The following is a 17,093-nucleotide window of genomic DNA, read 5'->3' as shown; positions in this document are numbered from 1 at the left end:
CCCGTCCACGAGTCTAATGACTCGAATTAGAGAGATTAATCAACGACGAACTAATTCTCGATGTGTGGAAGGCAGGACTTGTACAATGAAAAGCTTTCCCGACTTTGTAGGAATTTCAAACGTTAATCCTTTTCGAATCTTCAAATTGCTAGCACCTACAGACTGACCTGTACAAACTTCTATTGAACTTTTAGATTCCCTTAAAACGTGGGAATGCATTTCAACTCTATCAAATCCGCAACCTAATAAATGTAATTTACAATTACGTGAAGCAGCTTAATATTTCAAAGGACAAAACTGGACCTTTAAACACAAAAATAATTACAAGCAAGCCGACCTCCTTTTACCCATTTGGATAATCAATCCGGCGTTCTCAGCTTTACGAGGAGACTGCACCGCACCTGACTCTTATACTCGTTCAAGTTTCTTCGTTGGCCATTCTGTTGGACCAGATAATCTCGATTTCTAGTGTACGGGAAGACCCATCCTTGTTGCTGTCATGATTTAGACTGAATAATCCACTGTATACTCCTTCACTCACAACTTTGTCAATTTGGATCGTCACTCTCCCAGCGTTGTCTGAGAAATAAAAGAAAAACAAAAAGCTCACCTAAAACAATCACGAAATGAAACGCAAAAATGGGGGTGGGGGTGTGCCTAATCAGTGCAGAGTTGTCGCCCTTTCACTATTGTTTGATGAGATTTAAACCCACCCTATTAAATCAAAAGCCATACAGGAAACAAAAGCATCGAACTTTTTTTCATAGGTCAAGAGCATAAAAGATTCATGATAATAACAAATGATCAACTTATCTGCTTGCGATTTGCAAATCTAAGTAGAAAACTAATTACCTTTCCGAAGGTATTTTTGCTTTTGCAAATGATATGGAGTTTTTGTCCCTTTGGAGGCACATCAAATGCCCACGTAAAGCCTTCTTTCCATTCTGGAGAGGTACTGTGGCTCACTACCTATTGGCGAAACAACATTTCAGTATAACATAAAGCTATAAACATAGAGAGGATATAAAACATCATGACTTGTATGCACAACATGAAACTTCTTTATTAAAGCATTTGAAACAATAGATTTGTAGTCAAATGCACTATGCTCACTCTTCCTATTTATATATAGACAAATAAAATAAAAAATTTGGTTAAAGAAAAATAATTATTGGTAAATCTTCACAAAACCAATATAAGATAGAGAACTTGCAGGCATCGCTATGTTATCAAAACTCTATTGCACATTTAGACGCAGCAAAGTCATTGCAGAAGCAATAATATAATTTATTTTCATAGAATATCAGTGCTAATCCCAATATCCAGTATTTATGGGATTAGGGGCACCATGTGGCCCTAGGATTTGTCAGGTGCTCTAAAGAGGCTTCAATCGTGCATCATAAACAGAGGAAAAGAATGAAAAGAAAACTTCTGCCAGGAGTAAACAATCAATTTCTCTATTAAGAATAAAGATTTAAGCATCCATGAAGGTTTTTTTATTTTTTTATTTTTATTTATTTTTATATATTTTTGAAACTTGCGTATCCGAGTCTTTGACCAGACTAATCACTAGGCCCCCGCTTGACCCCACAACATTTGGGGAGCGAGAAACTCTAGCATGTGCTAGGTGGGAACCGTAGGAGACAGTCGAACCCCATACTACTTGGGAGCAAACCAAGGACCTGACCGCTAGACCAACAACTGTTAGGTATCATTCATGTAGGTTATGCAATACAGTTTCTTTTTTTCATGTTGTACATAACTATTCTATGGAACCATTACCTTGGTTTGTCGAGGAGGGCCATTGCCTATTGTCAATCGACAAAAAGCATTTGTACCTCCCATGGCCTGTTTAAGGTTGTTCCCCCGCTTAATTGTAACAGTCAAACAACCTGGTAAGCAATGCAACAGGCTGTCTGCTCTCTCATGGAAACTTGGTGGACAGGTTTTCATGAGCATTTGTAGGATGGGAATGGCTTCGGCAGCAATCACAGCCTGAGACTTTGCAATATCTATTGGCATGGTTGACCAAGAATGTCTCAACAGGGAAAGGGTGTCCAAAACAACATCCTGAGCCGTGTCACTACCAGATTTAAGAGCTCCAATCAGATTGGGAATGCAGAGAGTGGCTGCTTCAGAAATATGGAGCTTTGGGAAGTTGACGAATATCATATGTAAGGCTCTCAAGACCTCTTCATTAATAGTTGCTGAGGACCACAACTCTCTCTCTAATGCGGCTGCAAGACACAGCATTGGATCCAATAAATCAACAGAAGAAAGAAAGAACGAAAGAAATAAATAAATAAAGGGAAGTTTATGAATATCATATGTTAGTCTTTTAGTTTATAGGGGTAAATCAACATTTGAAACCACATTGCAATGCAGACATGAATTACCTGTCAAAGATCTTATAAGTTCATTTGATACATACTCTTGGAGTGTGTGATTAGAAAACAAGAATTTGATAAGCAATGCTGCCTGCCCAGCAGTTTCTGCATTTGGAGACAGTAGTAGTTCTTGAATAATCAGTATGCCCCCAGCTTCAGCAACAGCTCGCCTATTCGTTCGGCTGTTCATGACAAAGTTCTGCAATGCACAAATTGACACCATTTTCATCTCTTCTGTTGGTTGTTCTTCAAGCAAGCTTATCAATGCACGACATGCAGAAACAGAATCTCTAGCTCTTGCAAGCCCTTCATGTTGGGAAAGGTCTCCCAGAGCAAGAGCAGCAAGAAGTTTTCCAGACTGCGATTTGGTTTGTGGATCTAACAGATACTGTGATAGCGGTGCTATTGCATACTTAGAGACCTTCATTTGTCGTATCCTGACATTGTTAAATAGAGCTTCAAGTAATCTTCCAGAAGCTTCTTCACATTGATGAGACCGTAAAAGGTCCAACAAGGCTTCTATAGCACCACCATCAGTCATCTGTTCTGCACTTAAATTATCATTCCTTTCATGAACAAGTAATGCATTGAGGGCCACCGTGATGGTGCTATCCAGTGTTGAATGCAACATTTTAACAAGAACCACCACAGGAACCTTAAAATGGTATTCAGCGTTGAAGCGCAGAACATTTGAGAGAACTAAAGCAGCCGATTCCCACAGGGCATGAGGGGGCTGAGGGTCATCTTGAATAATAACCTTTCCAAGCTCAAATATACCACCAGCATCAGCAACTGCCTTTGGCCAGCTTGTTGAGATTTTTTCCAGTGCCTTTACCGCTGTCTGCTGTAAGTTTAATATTCCAATTCCTGCAAGCTGAACAAGAGGAACAACTGCATTTTTTGTTGTAATATCTTGCTGAAAATGTTCTTGCGCAAGAAGATGAGATAGCAATTCTGTGCCAAGCTGCTGGATGGCTTGAGATGGGGATTCCAGAAATGAAATTAGAGGCTCGATCACTTGGCTAGGTGTAAGCTTTAAAGTTGCAAGGCTTTGTGGCTTCTCCAAAATATTTACCAGTGCTTGTAATGCACTGTGCTGTCCCCATAAATTGAAATCTGGACGTTGTAAAACTATAAAAAGAGGTTCCACAATTTGTGCAGCACCCAAACTTCTAGCAATTGCATTACTATTTGTTAAAATGCGGAACAATTCAGCTACGGAAGAGCATAATGAACTGGGTGCAACAGGTAGTAGCTCAAGACATTTATCAATAATTCCAGCATTGACCATATCCAATTTGCATGGGGTCCGGTCTTTCCCCAACTTTATGAGAGAACAGACACTGGCCTCAATGAGCAGCATGCTTGTTCCAGAAACTAATCCAACAAGGAGATCCACAACATTATAGGCCATTGCAAGCTCCACCCGGTGTTCATCATCCAACAATTTTTCAAAAGCACAAACTCCAGCTTCTACAGCTGCAGTTGTATCAGAATGCATCAGTGATATAAGGGGCTCTACGCATTCTGAGGCAATTGCACTTGCTCTGACTTCGGTATTATCAAACAAAGTACAACAGAGTTGTGCAGCAATTCTCCTCAATTCCAAGGATGAAGCAGAAGACAGTATTTTGTACAAACTCTCCAGTGGATTTCCCTCCACATCAGTCAAAAAAGCTTCTTTAGAAGAATTTCCTGAAGTCAACTTAACTAACGCAACAAGGGCAGCCTCTTGCTCACTCTCTGATGCAGCATTAAGCATGTCAACCAATGGTTGAATAGACTGCCTGGCTAAATCAGAATCTCTGACATTCTCAGCGTCAAATAGTTCATGAAGAGCTCTTGCAGCACTATATCTTGCAGTTCTTGACCCTAGACGCAGAACAGCTATGAGTTGATTCAAAGAACTAGCTGATGCTTCATAACGAATGAGATCAGGATTGCTGAATAATATTCTGAATAATTCAGTTATTGTGGCTTCTGTGGACTCTTGTGGGCTCAAAGAAAGGTACTTTGTCAAAGCATCCAGAGCTCCAGCTTCACCCATAATTAATTTATTTGTATCACTTCCATTGGCAATACGGGTCAAGAGTTTAACAGCAATTGGAGGGGCACCAGGCCGTTCTGGCATTGGTCTCAAGAGATCCACCAAGAGAGGTATAGACTTACGTGCTGTTGATCCAACTCTTACATCTTGAAAATCAAAAAGGTACTCCAAAACAACTTGATCAGGATTTCGTACCAGAGAAAACTCTTCTGACAAAGTAACGAGGTTAGGCACGTCGGACTCTATATAACCAATTAGGGTTATCAATCCAGCAACAGCACCTGAATTTGCAAGGGCAAGAATTATTCCTTTACTACCATTAGAAACAAGACTGGCCATTGACTGGGCAGCAAAGAACCTATCAATCATCTCATCTGATCTCAAAAGAAGAGCAAGTGAAGGAATGATGCGCATTGTTACAGGTGACAGAACAACATTTGCATCTTCAAACAGAATAGCCAGGAGCAAGGCACTAATCCATATACCTTCCGTATCCTCATATTCTGCCTGTTCATAAAGATGACCAATCTAGTAAGCTACCAAAATTTATATTTCAAATATCTGTACCAAAAAGTAACTAAACATGAAACTACAACTACGAAGCTGATTAATCGATACCTGTGGATTGGAAGTGTAACCTGCAAGCTTGTCAGATAGAACCTCAAGACCACTGGCTTCCATAATTGTGAGTTTGTACTTTGCATGGAAGGAACCAATTATGCATAGCAACCACAAGGCAATAGTACCCCCTAAGACAATGGCTGGATCAGGGACATCAAATTCGTCGCCTTTGTGGAATGCAGTTCTTTCAATAAAGCCACTAGGAGTTCTGACTTCAATTTCTGGAGAGGAGCAGCTAGAATTTTGCTTTATCATGTCCACTAAAGCATACACTAACGGTTTTAAATATCCTGATACATCAAGTACTTCCATTGCCTTCTGTTTGTACTCTTTTGCTGCACAAATAAGTAATGCAGCTCCTCCAACTCTGATTTCTAGACTAGATGAGTTCATTGCCCTGTTAGCTAGTGAACCAAGGGATCTTGATCTTTCAATCAATAGATCACCAAGCACAACTGGTTGCTCACCACAAAGCCTAGATAAAATTTCTATTGCCTTATCCTGAAGTGGGGGAGGCCCTTCAGCCAGGCAGCGAACAAGAGATTCTAAGCTTGATGGAACTTCAGCAAGGGCAGACCATGGACGGTAAGTGAAGTTCATGCCCTGTTTTGTTCTAGCCAAAAGAGCTACTACTTCTAAAGCATCCGCAGCATCAGTCCCATCCATATCCAATGCATTTAAGGAATCAACAATAGCAAGCATAGCAAAACGACACTGAGCATTTCCTGTGAGTACATCACCTACAGGAAAATGCTTCAGGAATTGATGAAGGGCACGAGATGCATTCTTCTTACCTTCTGAAGTTCCATCACCCAGTACTCTTATCAAAGCTAAAACAACATCTTCTGCCAGGGCTTCTGCAGCAATCTGGGGATCAGAGAGAAGATTGGCAAGTGCAGCAACTGCAGTTTCAGCAGCATCAATGGAAGAAGTTTTAGCCAGTCTGATGAGGGGCTTGACATCACCTTCTGCAATATAAGACATCTTGCTTCTTGTTTTGGTATTCATAGGACGGGACAGAGCACCCAATGCTCGAGCTGACTGTGTTGCTACACCTTGTGTGTTGCTGGTCAATAGCTTCATGCAAGGATGCACGATCTCATCAGTTGCAAGAGTATCACAAATATCTTGTCTTGTGCTGAATAGATCAGCTAGGACAGACGCAGCATACTCTTGAGTTTCTTCATTTGATGAATTGAGGACCTGGACAAGAGACCTCAGCCCTTTATTAGCTGCTGAACCTTTATGCACAAGATCATTGTGTGATGCCATTATGAGAACATGACCCAATACCCTGATAGTATGGGCCTTTGAGCTTGGAGAGTCACCGAGGAGCAAAGCTAACAACTGATTAATGGTGGCAGAATCAGCTCTCTGGACAAGCTTTGTGAGTGCCTTAGCCGATGCTTCTTGTCCTCTTGATCCACCACTTTTTAAAAGCCATAAAAATGCTGGGATGGCTCCTGCACTTTCAACACATGCACGAATATCTTCACTGTGACAGCACAAATTCCACAACACATGAGCGGCATCCTCTTTTGCCTTCTGAGAACCCGTCTCTAATAACTGTACCAAAGGAGGAATCCCACCGGCAGCTGTAATAGCCCACTTGCTGTCATCAACTTGGTCAGTTAAGATGGCCAGCAACTGAACAGCATATTCTTGATGCTGCTCACTGGATAACCCCAACAATGAAATAAGTAACTGAATTCCTTCTCTCTTGCCAATGGACTCCCATATTCCAGTACCATCACAGCATAAGCTTGTCAAAGAGGGTATAAGATACTCTTGCACATCAACAGCAGCCATTGTTATAAGTCCAATGAGTACCTTCTTTGCTTGTGCATGATTGAGCCAACTGGAGAGAGAGTTGTTGCCATATAGACTAGCCATGGCCTCAAGGACACGCTCTTGAACAAGCTTATTGTCCCGAGGCTTTAGCAGCATTACAAGAATATCCTCTATCTTTGTTACATTAACAGATTCCTGATCCGCACCAGAATTGTGCTCAAAGACCATCAGCGTGTATGCAAGAGCTCCAATTATATCAGCAACCGGGGCAGCTAGGCGAGGTGACTGTGACAGTTCTCCAAGATATAAAATTAAAGCAGACATCCCGCCACTTATATTTGCTAAAGCCCGTGTGGCATGGTCTTGAAGAGCCTGCCCACACTCACCTTGCATGCACTCTTTAGATGGAGCAACTATAGCCCCTATTAGAACTGGAAGACCATCTGCATTCACAATAGCTTTTTTAGCCCCAGTTGACTTTGAAGAAAGGGCTTCCAGAGCATCAGCAGCACTAGCACGGACAGAAACATCATTTTCCTGACCCACAAGCCGAAGCAAAGCTTTGACAGCTCCAGAATCTATTACTTTAGGGATGCTATCGCTGAAAGCCAACATGAGACGGGCCAAAAGGGAGGCTGCATTGGACTGGGCAGCAGCATTGTCAGAAGACAAAAGACCCACAATGATATCTACTCCACCAGCCTCAAGTGTTGCTTTCCAGTAACCATCCTTGTCACCACAAAGATTTCTCAAAGCCCCTGTCACAAATCCCTCAACCACTTTGTCCTGCTTGCTCTTTGGACTGAGTTGATTCCACAAGTTTGGTACTACACCTTCTGTAATAAATATTTTGATGCCGACATGATCATCTGAAAGTCCACCGGAGGAAACTTCGTATATAGCTTCTGCTGCAGCCTTCCTAGCCTCAATTGATTCGGACTTCAAAAGTGAGAGTAAAGGGGGGATGCACCCGCCTAGAAGTACTTTAAGACGCAAATCTTCATCTTTACACAGGACACTCAGAGTTGCAGCCACATTAACTTTTGCCACAGGGGTGCCGTTCCTGAGAATGCTTATGAACAATGGCATTGCCTGGGAATGCGAACCAATAATTGTTCTTGCATCCTTTCTTGCTTTGGCAATACCTAGCAAACGTGCTGTAATAAGTTCTTTTTCTTGCGGTGAAGACATGCTGGCATGTAGTTGCTCAATAAATTGAGCAACTCTTGCCATTGTACCTTCTTTATCATCCATTGCTGGTTCATTTAAATCCCTGGGTGAAACATGAACTCATTTTAAAATCTTGCAAATGAATAATCAACAATTGTCCAATTAAAAAGTTTAAAGAGCCCAAAGTGGAATTGACTCCTGTTTCTCCAGCTTATTTTAAAAAATCGGGACAAAAATAAAAAACTTTGGGAGCACTTCAGTAAATTTATCAGTCAATCATTCATTTTCTGAACTAACAAGACTAATCTGTCACTACAGTTAAAGAGACCATGCAAATTGAACATAACTAACCTAGACTGTGAAGTAGAAGAAGATGCGGGTTCTCGCGGTTTAGAGGGGGGACCTTTTGACATTTGACCGTACACCACTTTCGGATTTCCCCTTAGCCACCTGAAAATCAAAATATCGTAATTGTTCATCGAATGAATCAACCTTATTGGGTGACTTGAAGCTGCAAATACTTAAACAATATTTTATAGAAACTATGGTAATGTTTTTTTGTGTTTTTTTTTATAAGGAAAATACATCTAATGGCTTTATCACAAACTAAAAACTACTGTAAGGCTTTTATTTTATTTATACGTATTTTTGCTATCTTCCTCCCTCTCCTCTCCTTCCTTCCATCTCTATTCCCTCTCTTTCATTTTTATCCCCAACGAAAAAGCACAAAAGGAAAATCATCATGGCCCTTAAGGATCACGACCGAATTTTTAGATTAAGGTACATTACCCAACAAAAAATCTTCAAAAAGCAAATAAATATGAAACAAATACAACTTATGGAGATCAGAGAAAAATACCTGAGTCACCAATAATGCAAATGTCGAAGAACTCCCCTCCTTCCGACTACCCTGAAACCCAGTTTCTCTGCCAAAGTAGCATCACAACATCAGCCCCTCCGCATCTAATCCCCAGCTTTCCCTCACCATTAACACTGTTCAAAAAGGTACAATGCTACAGTGAAATCCCACACAATGCAAGCTTCCTTCCCAGTCCAAATCAAACCCCAACACTCTGCACACCGAAAACCAAACCAAAATTGGGGTGAAAAGATCCGATCTTTGGTGCCCACAAATCACAATTAGCAAAATTTACCAATTGAATCAACTAAGTTCAGTACAAACAATGTAACAAATTGCAAATTTAAACAACCACAAGAAATTATATACAATTAAGGACAAGTTCCCAGATCAGATCACAGCAGTATCACAGAATCTGGGGCAAGAAAAACGTCCGTTTGCAATCAAATTTGTACACAAATGTTCGAAACAAAATTGAGTAAAAAATTTAATTTCCGAAACAAAAATACCTGGAAATGGATTCAGTGTCGTCGAACGACCTGGGCGGAAGGGCTAGGCAGAAGAAGGAAGAAGCAGCAGACAGAGAGAAGTCAGTGTGGAAATGGAGGGCTGACAGAGTGACAGAGGTAGAGAGAGAGTCTGATCTTTTCGTTTCCTTCCTTTCCATGTGGGTGGATTTTTGCTTGTTTTGTTTTTCTTTCTCTCTGTCTTTTCCCAATTTTTGGGTTTTCAATTTTTTATTTTTACTTGTTTTAAAAATTCTGTACTTATATTTTTACTAAGAGCGGTGTTTGAGTACTACGTTTTAAAGATATTCATTTTTATTTATAAATGAAAGGTCGATTCTTACCAAAAACAAATTTGAATCACATTATTGTTAACGATTGTGATGCTTAGCCTACTCTCTCATCCCCTTAATATAAAATATCGTTTCTTCCAAAAAAAAAAAAAACCAAAGCCTCAGTAGTGATTAACGAACTTTTATATACGTTGTAATCATAATTATTTATTTGTCAATAATGCTAGGTAACTCAGATTTGTAAATTGTGTGATATGTCAGCTATAAGAAATAAGCATGTTAATTAACACTTAAGTAATAATTCAATCGTCAACAATCATATCATATGGTTTACGAAATTTAATCTAAATAATTAGTCTCCCTAGCATTGCCCTTTTTTACAAATCATCTCAGTTGTATTGGTTTCGCTATGCGCAACTTTGATTATGCCATGCACATAATGAGTGAAAAATCCAGATTTGTAGCAAATAATCCAATCGCCAATGATCTAACAATCAATTATTCGATGTAGACTTACATTAGTGCATATAAGACAACCTTCTTTGTTAATTGAGTAATGCTAGGGAGATTAAATTTATAGATAACATTTTGTAAGCTAAATGACATAGAAGTTGGTGATTGAATTATTACTTAAGTTTTGATAAACGTATTCATTCATATTGGTGACACATCATTTAGTTTGTAAATTTTATCTACATATTTAGTCTTTCTAGTATTTTCCTTTTTAATTAGTTATGTATTTTGCTTACCATCCTGTAATTATAGCGAAACGTAACATTATATTAATTGTTGTTGGATCAATGTGATCTAATCTTAGTATAAATTCATTTTAAGACAACCAATTAACTAAGCTAAAATATTTTATTTGCTAATAGGCGTTAGTTGGAAGAGAAATGAACTAATTGGGTCAAGGGTTTCTTTGTTCTTTTATGATGTATCATTGAGTGGTCTAGAAATTAACAGTTTAGATCTTGTATACATAAAATTAATAAATCTTACAGTGATTAAATCTTGCATAAAACTCATACCATTTTATAAGACGTATCATTGAATCATAAGCACAAACGGTAAGTTTAGCTAATTGTTTCCTCTTAGGGATTTGTGCTAGCTTGGATTTTTGTTATGAAATTGTTTGTTTGCATTTATTTTTTCTATTTTATTTTTATTTGTTCTCATTTTTTGATGTGGATATTTTTGTTTTCAACTGCCATATTGTTGTTGTCTTGAAATTTTTTGTTTTGGGGTATTGGTATGGTAAATTGTTCCCTTTATGGGACAAGGATCAAATGGTAAGAATTTTAGAGCATTTTTCATGGAAAAACTCTATCAAAATTTGTAATTTCCTCTTGTGATGGTTGCTTTAGACCTACTCAAAATTTTCATAATGCATGAGATGGTGCTTTACCGCAATGGTAGAAAGTAATGATGTCTAGGCAAAAGGCTATCCTGGCCCAATCCAGGGCCCAAATTTGTTGGGACAACAACACATTTTACGGTTCATATATAGGTATATAAAAATTACTACAGTGCCCATGTGCCCTAGGTCTTCACCTTCGTTCTTCTTTTCATATTTTCACGACCAGAGACAGAGCTTGCAGACCTGCTGCCAAGATGGTAAGACCTAGACCCAATGGTCCCTGCACGGTTACACCATCCACCCATACCCAAACCCAACGGTCCTGTCGATCAGCTGCCTCTGCCTTCGACCCTTCACGGCTCTGTTGTTCATGCTCTCTCTCTCGGGTCTCAATGTTTCACTGCCGCCACTCGTTTCAATTTCAATTTCCCCTTTTTTTTCACCATAATTTTGCTTTAGAAATGGAAATTAGATTTTACAAATATTCTTTTTCGCCTTAATTTCTAGTTGTGAAGTTCATTTTCTCTCTAAGTAGATTGCAAAAGCAACAAAACCCAAGTGACGACTGGCAAGTAGGTGATTTTTCATAATAGATGTTGAATGATATGTTGTTTGTTGGTAATTTTTTTATAATCTATATTGGAACCATATATTAGTATTTTTGATAATATATAAATAATATATGTTAGAATGATTATTTGAATTGAAATTTTTTGTTATCTGGCGTGTAGGTAATTTTTCAAAAACAATTATTGAAGTCAAGTCTTTTTGAAAACAACTTCCTGGTAATATGAAAAGGAAAAAAAAAAAGGTAAAGGATAAAGAAATTGCCTAAAGTTTAAAAGGATCTCGTAATAAATTTTGTTTTCTTCTAAAAATAATGAGTCGGTTGAAAATTTGATAGAAAGTGATGTTAGTGAAGAGTTACAAGATGATGGTGATGTAGAGGAAGATGTTGGTGATGAATCTCATGACTACAAAAATAGTGGTGATGTAGAGAAAAATGTTGGTGATGACCATATTGATGTAGAGGAAAATATTGAATCCCTAGAACATATATTCCATTTAAACATTTATCATCCAAGAGTTTGAGATGGTCTCAGTGCAGAAATGAGACACTTACTTGTAGAAAGGGGGGCCAATTAGAGAAACCAATTGGTTTCTTGTTTGATGCATCAAAGTTAATTTCATTGCATGATCAGGAGCTAAAAGACTGTTGTATGAATCTTGAAGCACATTTGAAACATCACAATGCTATTGATGTAGATGGAGTCGTCTTATGTTCTGAAGTACATGTTTTACAAATGATGTTACCTGAAGAACTAGTTGAATATGATAGGCCTTGGACATCCATGTAAATAGCAAAGTTTGTAAAAGAAATTGATATGTGTCCAGATGTGTTGATTGCTTATCGTATATCATTGACTATACTTGTGACTATGGTGCATCTGCAAAAAGAAGTTTTACAAAATTGAAATTATTAAAATCTTCCTTGCAGACCACTATGACTCAAGATAGGTTAAATGGATTAGCAATCTTATGTTGAAAAAGGATGAGGTTGAAGACTTGGATTATGATTATCTAACTGATATTTTGCCTCAAAAAATGCAAGATGAAGATTTCTTGAAGGTTGAAATTTCAAGAAGGAGCTTTTCCTTGGAGTGGTTGTATAAGATTTTGCTTTTGATCGTTGGGGTTTAGGTACTATGTTCCCCCTCCCAGTTGTTTTTTTTTCCTCTTCAAGTAATATAATATGGGCATAAGGGCCTAACCCTTCAACTTCGACTAGGTTCTAGTCTTCTTTAAATATTTCTTTTTAATATATGTTCGCGTATTGAAAAAAGACACATTTTGAGTGTTTGTCCTAGGCACCAAAATAACCGACTTTGTCTATACACTTCGGTGCAGGAACAAACCCCCCTCCCTCCTAACAATTAACAATTTAATCCACTAATACTATTGTTTGTAATAAAATTTCATTATGCATACTATTTTAAAATCATTAAAATTTGGACCCTCCCTTCAATGATTAATTGATCTAGTAAGTATACTAATTTTAAACCCATAGTAATGAGTTGGGATTGGGATTGGGATTGGGATTGTTTACTATATATTTATAGTAAAAAGTGGAAGAAATAAATTGGTAATTGAACTCGTCATTTTCATGATTCGAACTTACGATCTTCACATATAAGTAAAGAAGAATACTACACATTGTAGTACTTGATAGGATTTTTACCACTTGTAAAGGTAGGGATAAAAACACTTAAAAATATTTGCAAGTGGACAAGGTAGTTGTAGTATAAATGGCTCAAATAAGGTCGTTTTCCACAAGAATTGAATGAATAATTTATGTTAAGACCAAATCTTAATTAATTATTTGAAACAAGGTTTTAGAAAAGGATAATTTTATAACCTAAAATATTAAAAACGAATTTAATTAAAAAGATTAGAAAATATGCAATATCAAAGAAAAGGAAAAGAAAACGTTTTGAAATCCAAATTGTAAAAGCCTAGGGTTCCACCGTCACCTTAACAATCTTATGTAACTTTACCAATTACTTATGAATTACACATGCAACTTTGAAGGTTAGGTTTTCCTAATACATATTCTCCTTGTGATATTCAAGCAAGAACGTATATCTAACATGCAATCCGTCTGTGATATTCACATCAAATATGAACATGTAAGACTCATTAAGTTTTGTGAAAACCCTTTGAAAAACCATGCAACCCCTAAAAGCGTGATATTCGCCTTAGGTGAAATTACATTTATTAACCACAAGAAGCAATACTTAATCCTCCAGTGATATTTTGACCGAATCGTATCCGATTACTTATCTAAGCATCCTAATGGTAGCTAAGTATTAAGATATAGAGACAGTTTAAACACAGTGATTAATAATTCAAAGTATGCATATATAATATCATAAGCAATTGAATAAAGACTACATATACATGCTAAGGCTCGTGGCCTCACCCTAACAAACACAAATTAGTTACGACAATCATAAACAAAAATAATTAAGAACATGGAAAGAAAACATCTTGAAAATAAACTTGAATTGTCAAAGGCTCTCTAAATTAGTGCGTGCCTTCTCTCCCTAAACCCTAATGGCTAAAAAGCCTTATTTATACTACTACAAATTAAAACCCTAAAAGTCTTAGAATCAGACTAGGAAGCCAAACAAATTAAAATAAATTAGGAAACATAATCCTAAATTAACTAGTAAAATTTGCCCAAAATCTACACAGTCACGTTTTGGACCCATATATGCTCTAAAACCGACCCATAAAAGCTAGATTTAAAGCTTGGAATATTTTGAACACTTATCCAGAAGACCACGAACCCATCGGAGGTCATCTTAGGCTCCAAAAATCACAATTAAGCCTAGAAATGTCACTTTCTAGCAACGTGCACTGCTTCTTTATTTCATTGCCAGAAAATAACTGCTTGGTGGAAAATTTTGATATTTTGATAGCGACTCATAAACATCTTCCAATTGGAATTACTCCAAAATTCATCCATTTGATCACGTTGTACCCCAGAGGAAGTCATAAATCCTATATTGAAAATACAATTTAAAGTATCAAAATTTTTTTAAAATAACAACCAAAATAAACTAAGATTAGGGCAAAATATATAGTATAAAATTGACTCATCAAAGTGAACTCTACTATTATTTTTAAGATAAATTATGATATATATGGTTTTAGGATCCAAATAAGATGTGAAAGTATTTTTGTTAAAAAATAATAATGAATCAAGTAGAAAAATCTAGGTACGACTAATTGTAGGTAAGTACGTGAAGAATGTCTAACATTGTAAATTTAATAAAACATGCAGGGGCTTATAAGTAGTTAGGTCATTCCCCTTATTGCCAGTTGGGTTTAGAATGAAAATATCAACTTCATTCTCGAAAGTTAAGAACCCTGTAAGAGCTTATAAGAAGTTTAATCACCCTCTCTATTGCTAATTGGCTTTACAATAGGACATTTCACCATCTCTATTGCCAATTGGCTTTACAGTAGAACATCAATTTTCTTCATTCTGAACAACCGGTGATGGCTGTATTTTTACTAATCTTTAGTGAAGCAATCATGTATCACTTCATCATATGATCGTATGTCAAACTGGTTGATAAGAGAATATTAACCAAGTAATTAAACTAAGAAGTAAAATATGCAAAGGAATAGATGATTGGTAAACAAAAGAAGTGGTTGTGTAATTTATATCCCACCTATATGCTTTGGATCCTTATCCAATATAAATACCCCATTTCAAATAACTCCAACGCAAACAACTCAAATGATTAAGAAATTAACTCATGACTTTGTTTTAATTTGCTAATTAGTAAAAAAAAAAAAACTCCATTAACCCGTTAATTAAGCTTGAAATTTCTTTATTTAACCACCTCTGGCATCAAATGATTAAGAAATTAACTCATGACTTTTTCATGCATAAATTTAAACAACATTAAAATGTGGGATCAAGTTGTTGCTAATCTAAGCAAAGGTTAGTGTTGATTAATAAAGGTTTCCTTTTCCACTTTACAACTAATTAATTGATGTTTAATAGTGTTAGCCAAGTGCCTTAAACCTTCATTAAGCACACCAAGATGCGATGCAATCCTGGAGATCAATGTAAAATATAATAAAAAATTGTCTGGAATCTAGATGTCTACCATATTTGTTTGTTTAATATTTCTTGTTAGATTCAAGTTTTAATATGTAATTAATAAAGTAATATTTAACTTATAAATATGTAAGTATTTTCTATATATTTAAGGTGTGTAACGAACAAAATCCTGATTTATGAAATGAATCTTGGTGATGTCTATTGAAAACAATGTCTGTGTTAGATGCAATCTTGTTGATTTATATAGATTAATAATGGGGATATTAATCACCCATTTGGTCAAGCATTAGTGTTGACCCTAAAAATTACAAAGCCTACGTGGCGCGCAGGCCGAGTAACTAATGAGCTAACTACGTCATTCGGTTGATGCGGGACGTGCCAACTCGTTGGCCGAACCTGGTCGAGGAGTACAATTTGTTGATGTTGCGTTGAGCGTATTGCTGACTTCTTGATCTTGTGATTGAGGCCGAGGAAGGAACAAGTCTCGGCCTTTGAATACTCGAGCATGAAGACAAGACTGCTAATTCTGCGAAGTTCACGAATCGTCGATGTTGGATTCGGTCACAATGATTATATTCGTGAGAGTATAAGCACGTCGAATCGACACCAGACTATATGGACACAAATACTCAAAGGTGATGCATGTCTTGATGGTGAATGTGATTCGGTCATTAGAATGTCGAACTCTGAAACTTACTTGCGAGTATTCAATCATAAAACCACTCGGCATTCAAGGTGTCGAATGTCGTAACTCGTAACACCTTGCTTCGTCGAGAAGGCTAATAAGATGACGTCTGCCAATAAGGATTTAGAAACCCTTCTCGACCGAGACTTGGATAGGTAACCAGTCAGCCTCGACGCAGTGCTGTTTATCCAAACTGAAGGTGCTCCTTGGTCGATCGGTTCTACGGCGACAATGCTGTTTATCCAAACTGAAGATGTTCGCCGGTTGCCTCCACAGTGCTGTTTATCCAAACTGAAGATGTTATGGTAGAAAAAGAAAATGAAAATCTCAAGTTGTTTGAGAGCTTTGCGCAAGGCAATTATGTGTTGAATTGGGGAGCCTGAATTGCACACTTCATTCTCTATTTATAGCAACAAGAACAAATCCTAACCATACTCAAACTACGGCTCCTTACCCCAATCCATCTTATCTCGGCCAATCTCATTTCTATTAGGATTTTGAATTCAACCTCTTATTAGGCCACATTCACTTCCACTTTCCAGTATCCTTATATGACCGAGAATCCTTACTGCATCTGGACTTAACCACTTCATTCCTCCACTTCACAATAGGGCCCACCTACGTCTTATTCATCTGGAATATTCTTTTCCAAACAGGGCTTGGCCGACCTTAGTTAGGCGGCCCATGAACCTACTGGTTTGTAGAAATCCTCGAGCAGAACTTCTGGGCCGAGAACAA

The 17,093-nt window shown here is 37.5% G+C and overlaps 1 protein-coding gene across 2 annotated transcripts; it reads right to left on the bottom strand.

Moving 5' to 3' along the window:
- Nucleotides 1-78: 78 nt before the first annotated feature.
- Nucleotides 79-9,545, bottom strand: LOC103967510 (protein CELLULOSE SYNTHASE INTERACTIVE 3). 2 transcript variants are annotated; one of them, XM_018652413.2, is made up of 9 exons: nt 9,385-9,543; nt 9,245-9,290; nt 8,876-9,089; nt 8,368-8,466; nt 5,053-8,119; nt 2,397-4,941; nt 1,783-2,237; nt 853-969; nt 79-579 (listed from the first exon to the last, which is right to left on the bottom strand). In XM_018652413.2, exons 4-9 carry the CDS (start codon nt 8,427-8,429, stop codon nt 562-564), a joined length of 6,264 nt encoding a protein of 2,087 aa, XP_018507929.2. In that variant the 5' UTR covers nt 8,430-8,466; nt 8,876-9,089; nt 9,245-9,290; nt 9,385-9,543; the 3' UTR covers nt 79-561. The 2 variants fall into 2 exon arrangements, with proteins under 2 accessions (XP_018507929.2, XP_009379035.2); XM_009380760.3 differs by lacking the exon at nt 9,245-9,290 and having other exon boundaries at nt 9,385-9,545.
- Between the last annotated feature and the right edge of the window lie 7,548 nt (nt 9,546-17,093).

Source organism: the organism of the source record quoted next, unplaced genomic scaffold (genome assembly GCF_019419815.1).
Source record: "Pyrus x bretschneideri cultivar Hongxiangsu unplaced genomic scaffold, Pyrus_bretschneideri_v1 Contig100, whole genome shotgun sequence".
Lineage (NCBI taxonomy): Eukaryota > Viridiplantae > Streptophyta > Magnoliopsida > Rosales > Rosaceae > Pyrus > Pyrus x bretschneideri.
This window is presented reverse-complemented; position numbering and strand designations above follow the sequence as displayed.

Bases quoted from the DNA above. Each gene is read 5' to 3' on its own strand.
- LOC103967510 (XM_009380760.3), bottom strand. From the start codon at position 8,429: ATGTCAAAAGGTCCCCCCTCTAAACCGCGAGAACCCGCATCTTCTTCT. The intron at 4,942-5,052 runs GTATCGATTAAT...CTTTATGAACAG, and splicing joins GTTACACTTCCAATCCACAG to GCAGAATATGAGGATACGGA. The intron at 2,238-2,396 runs GTAATTCATGTC...TGTGTCTTGCAG, and splicing joins ACTTATAAGATCTTTGACAG to CCGCATTAGAGAGAGAGTTG.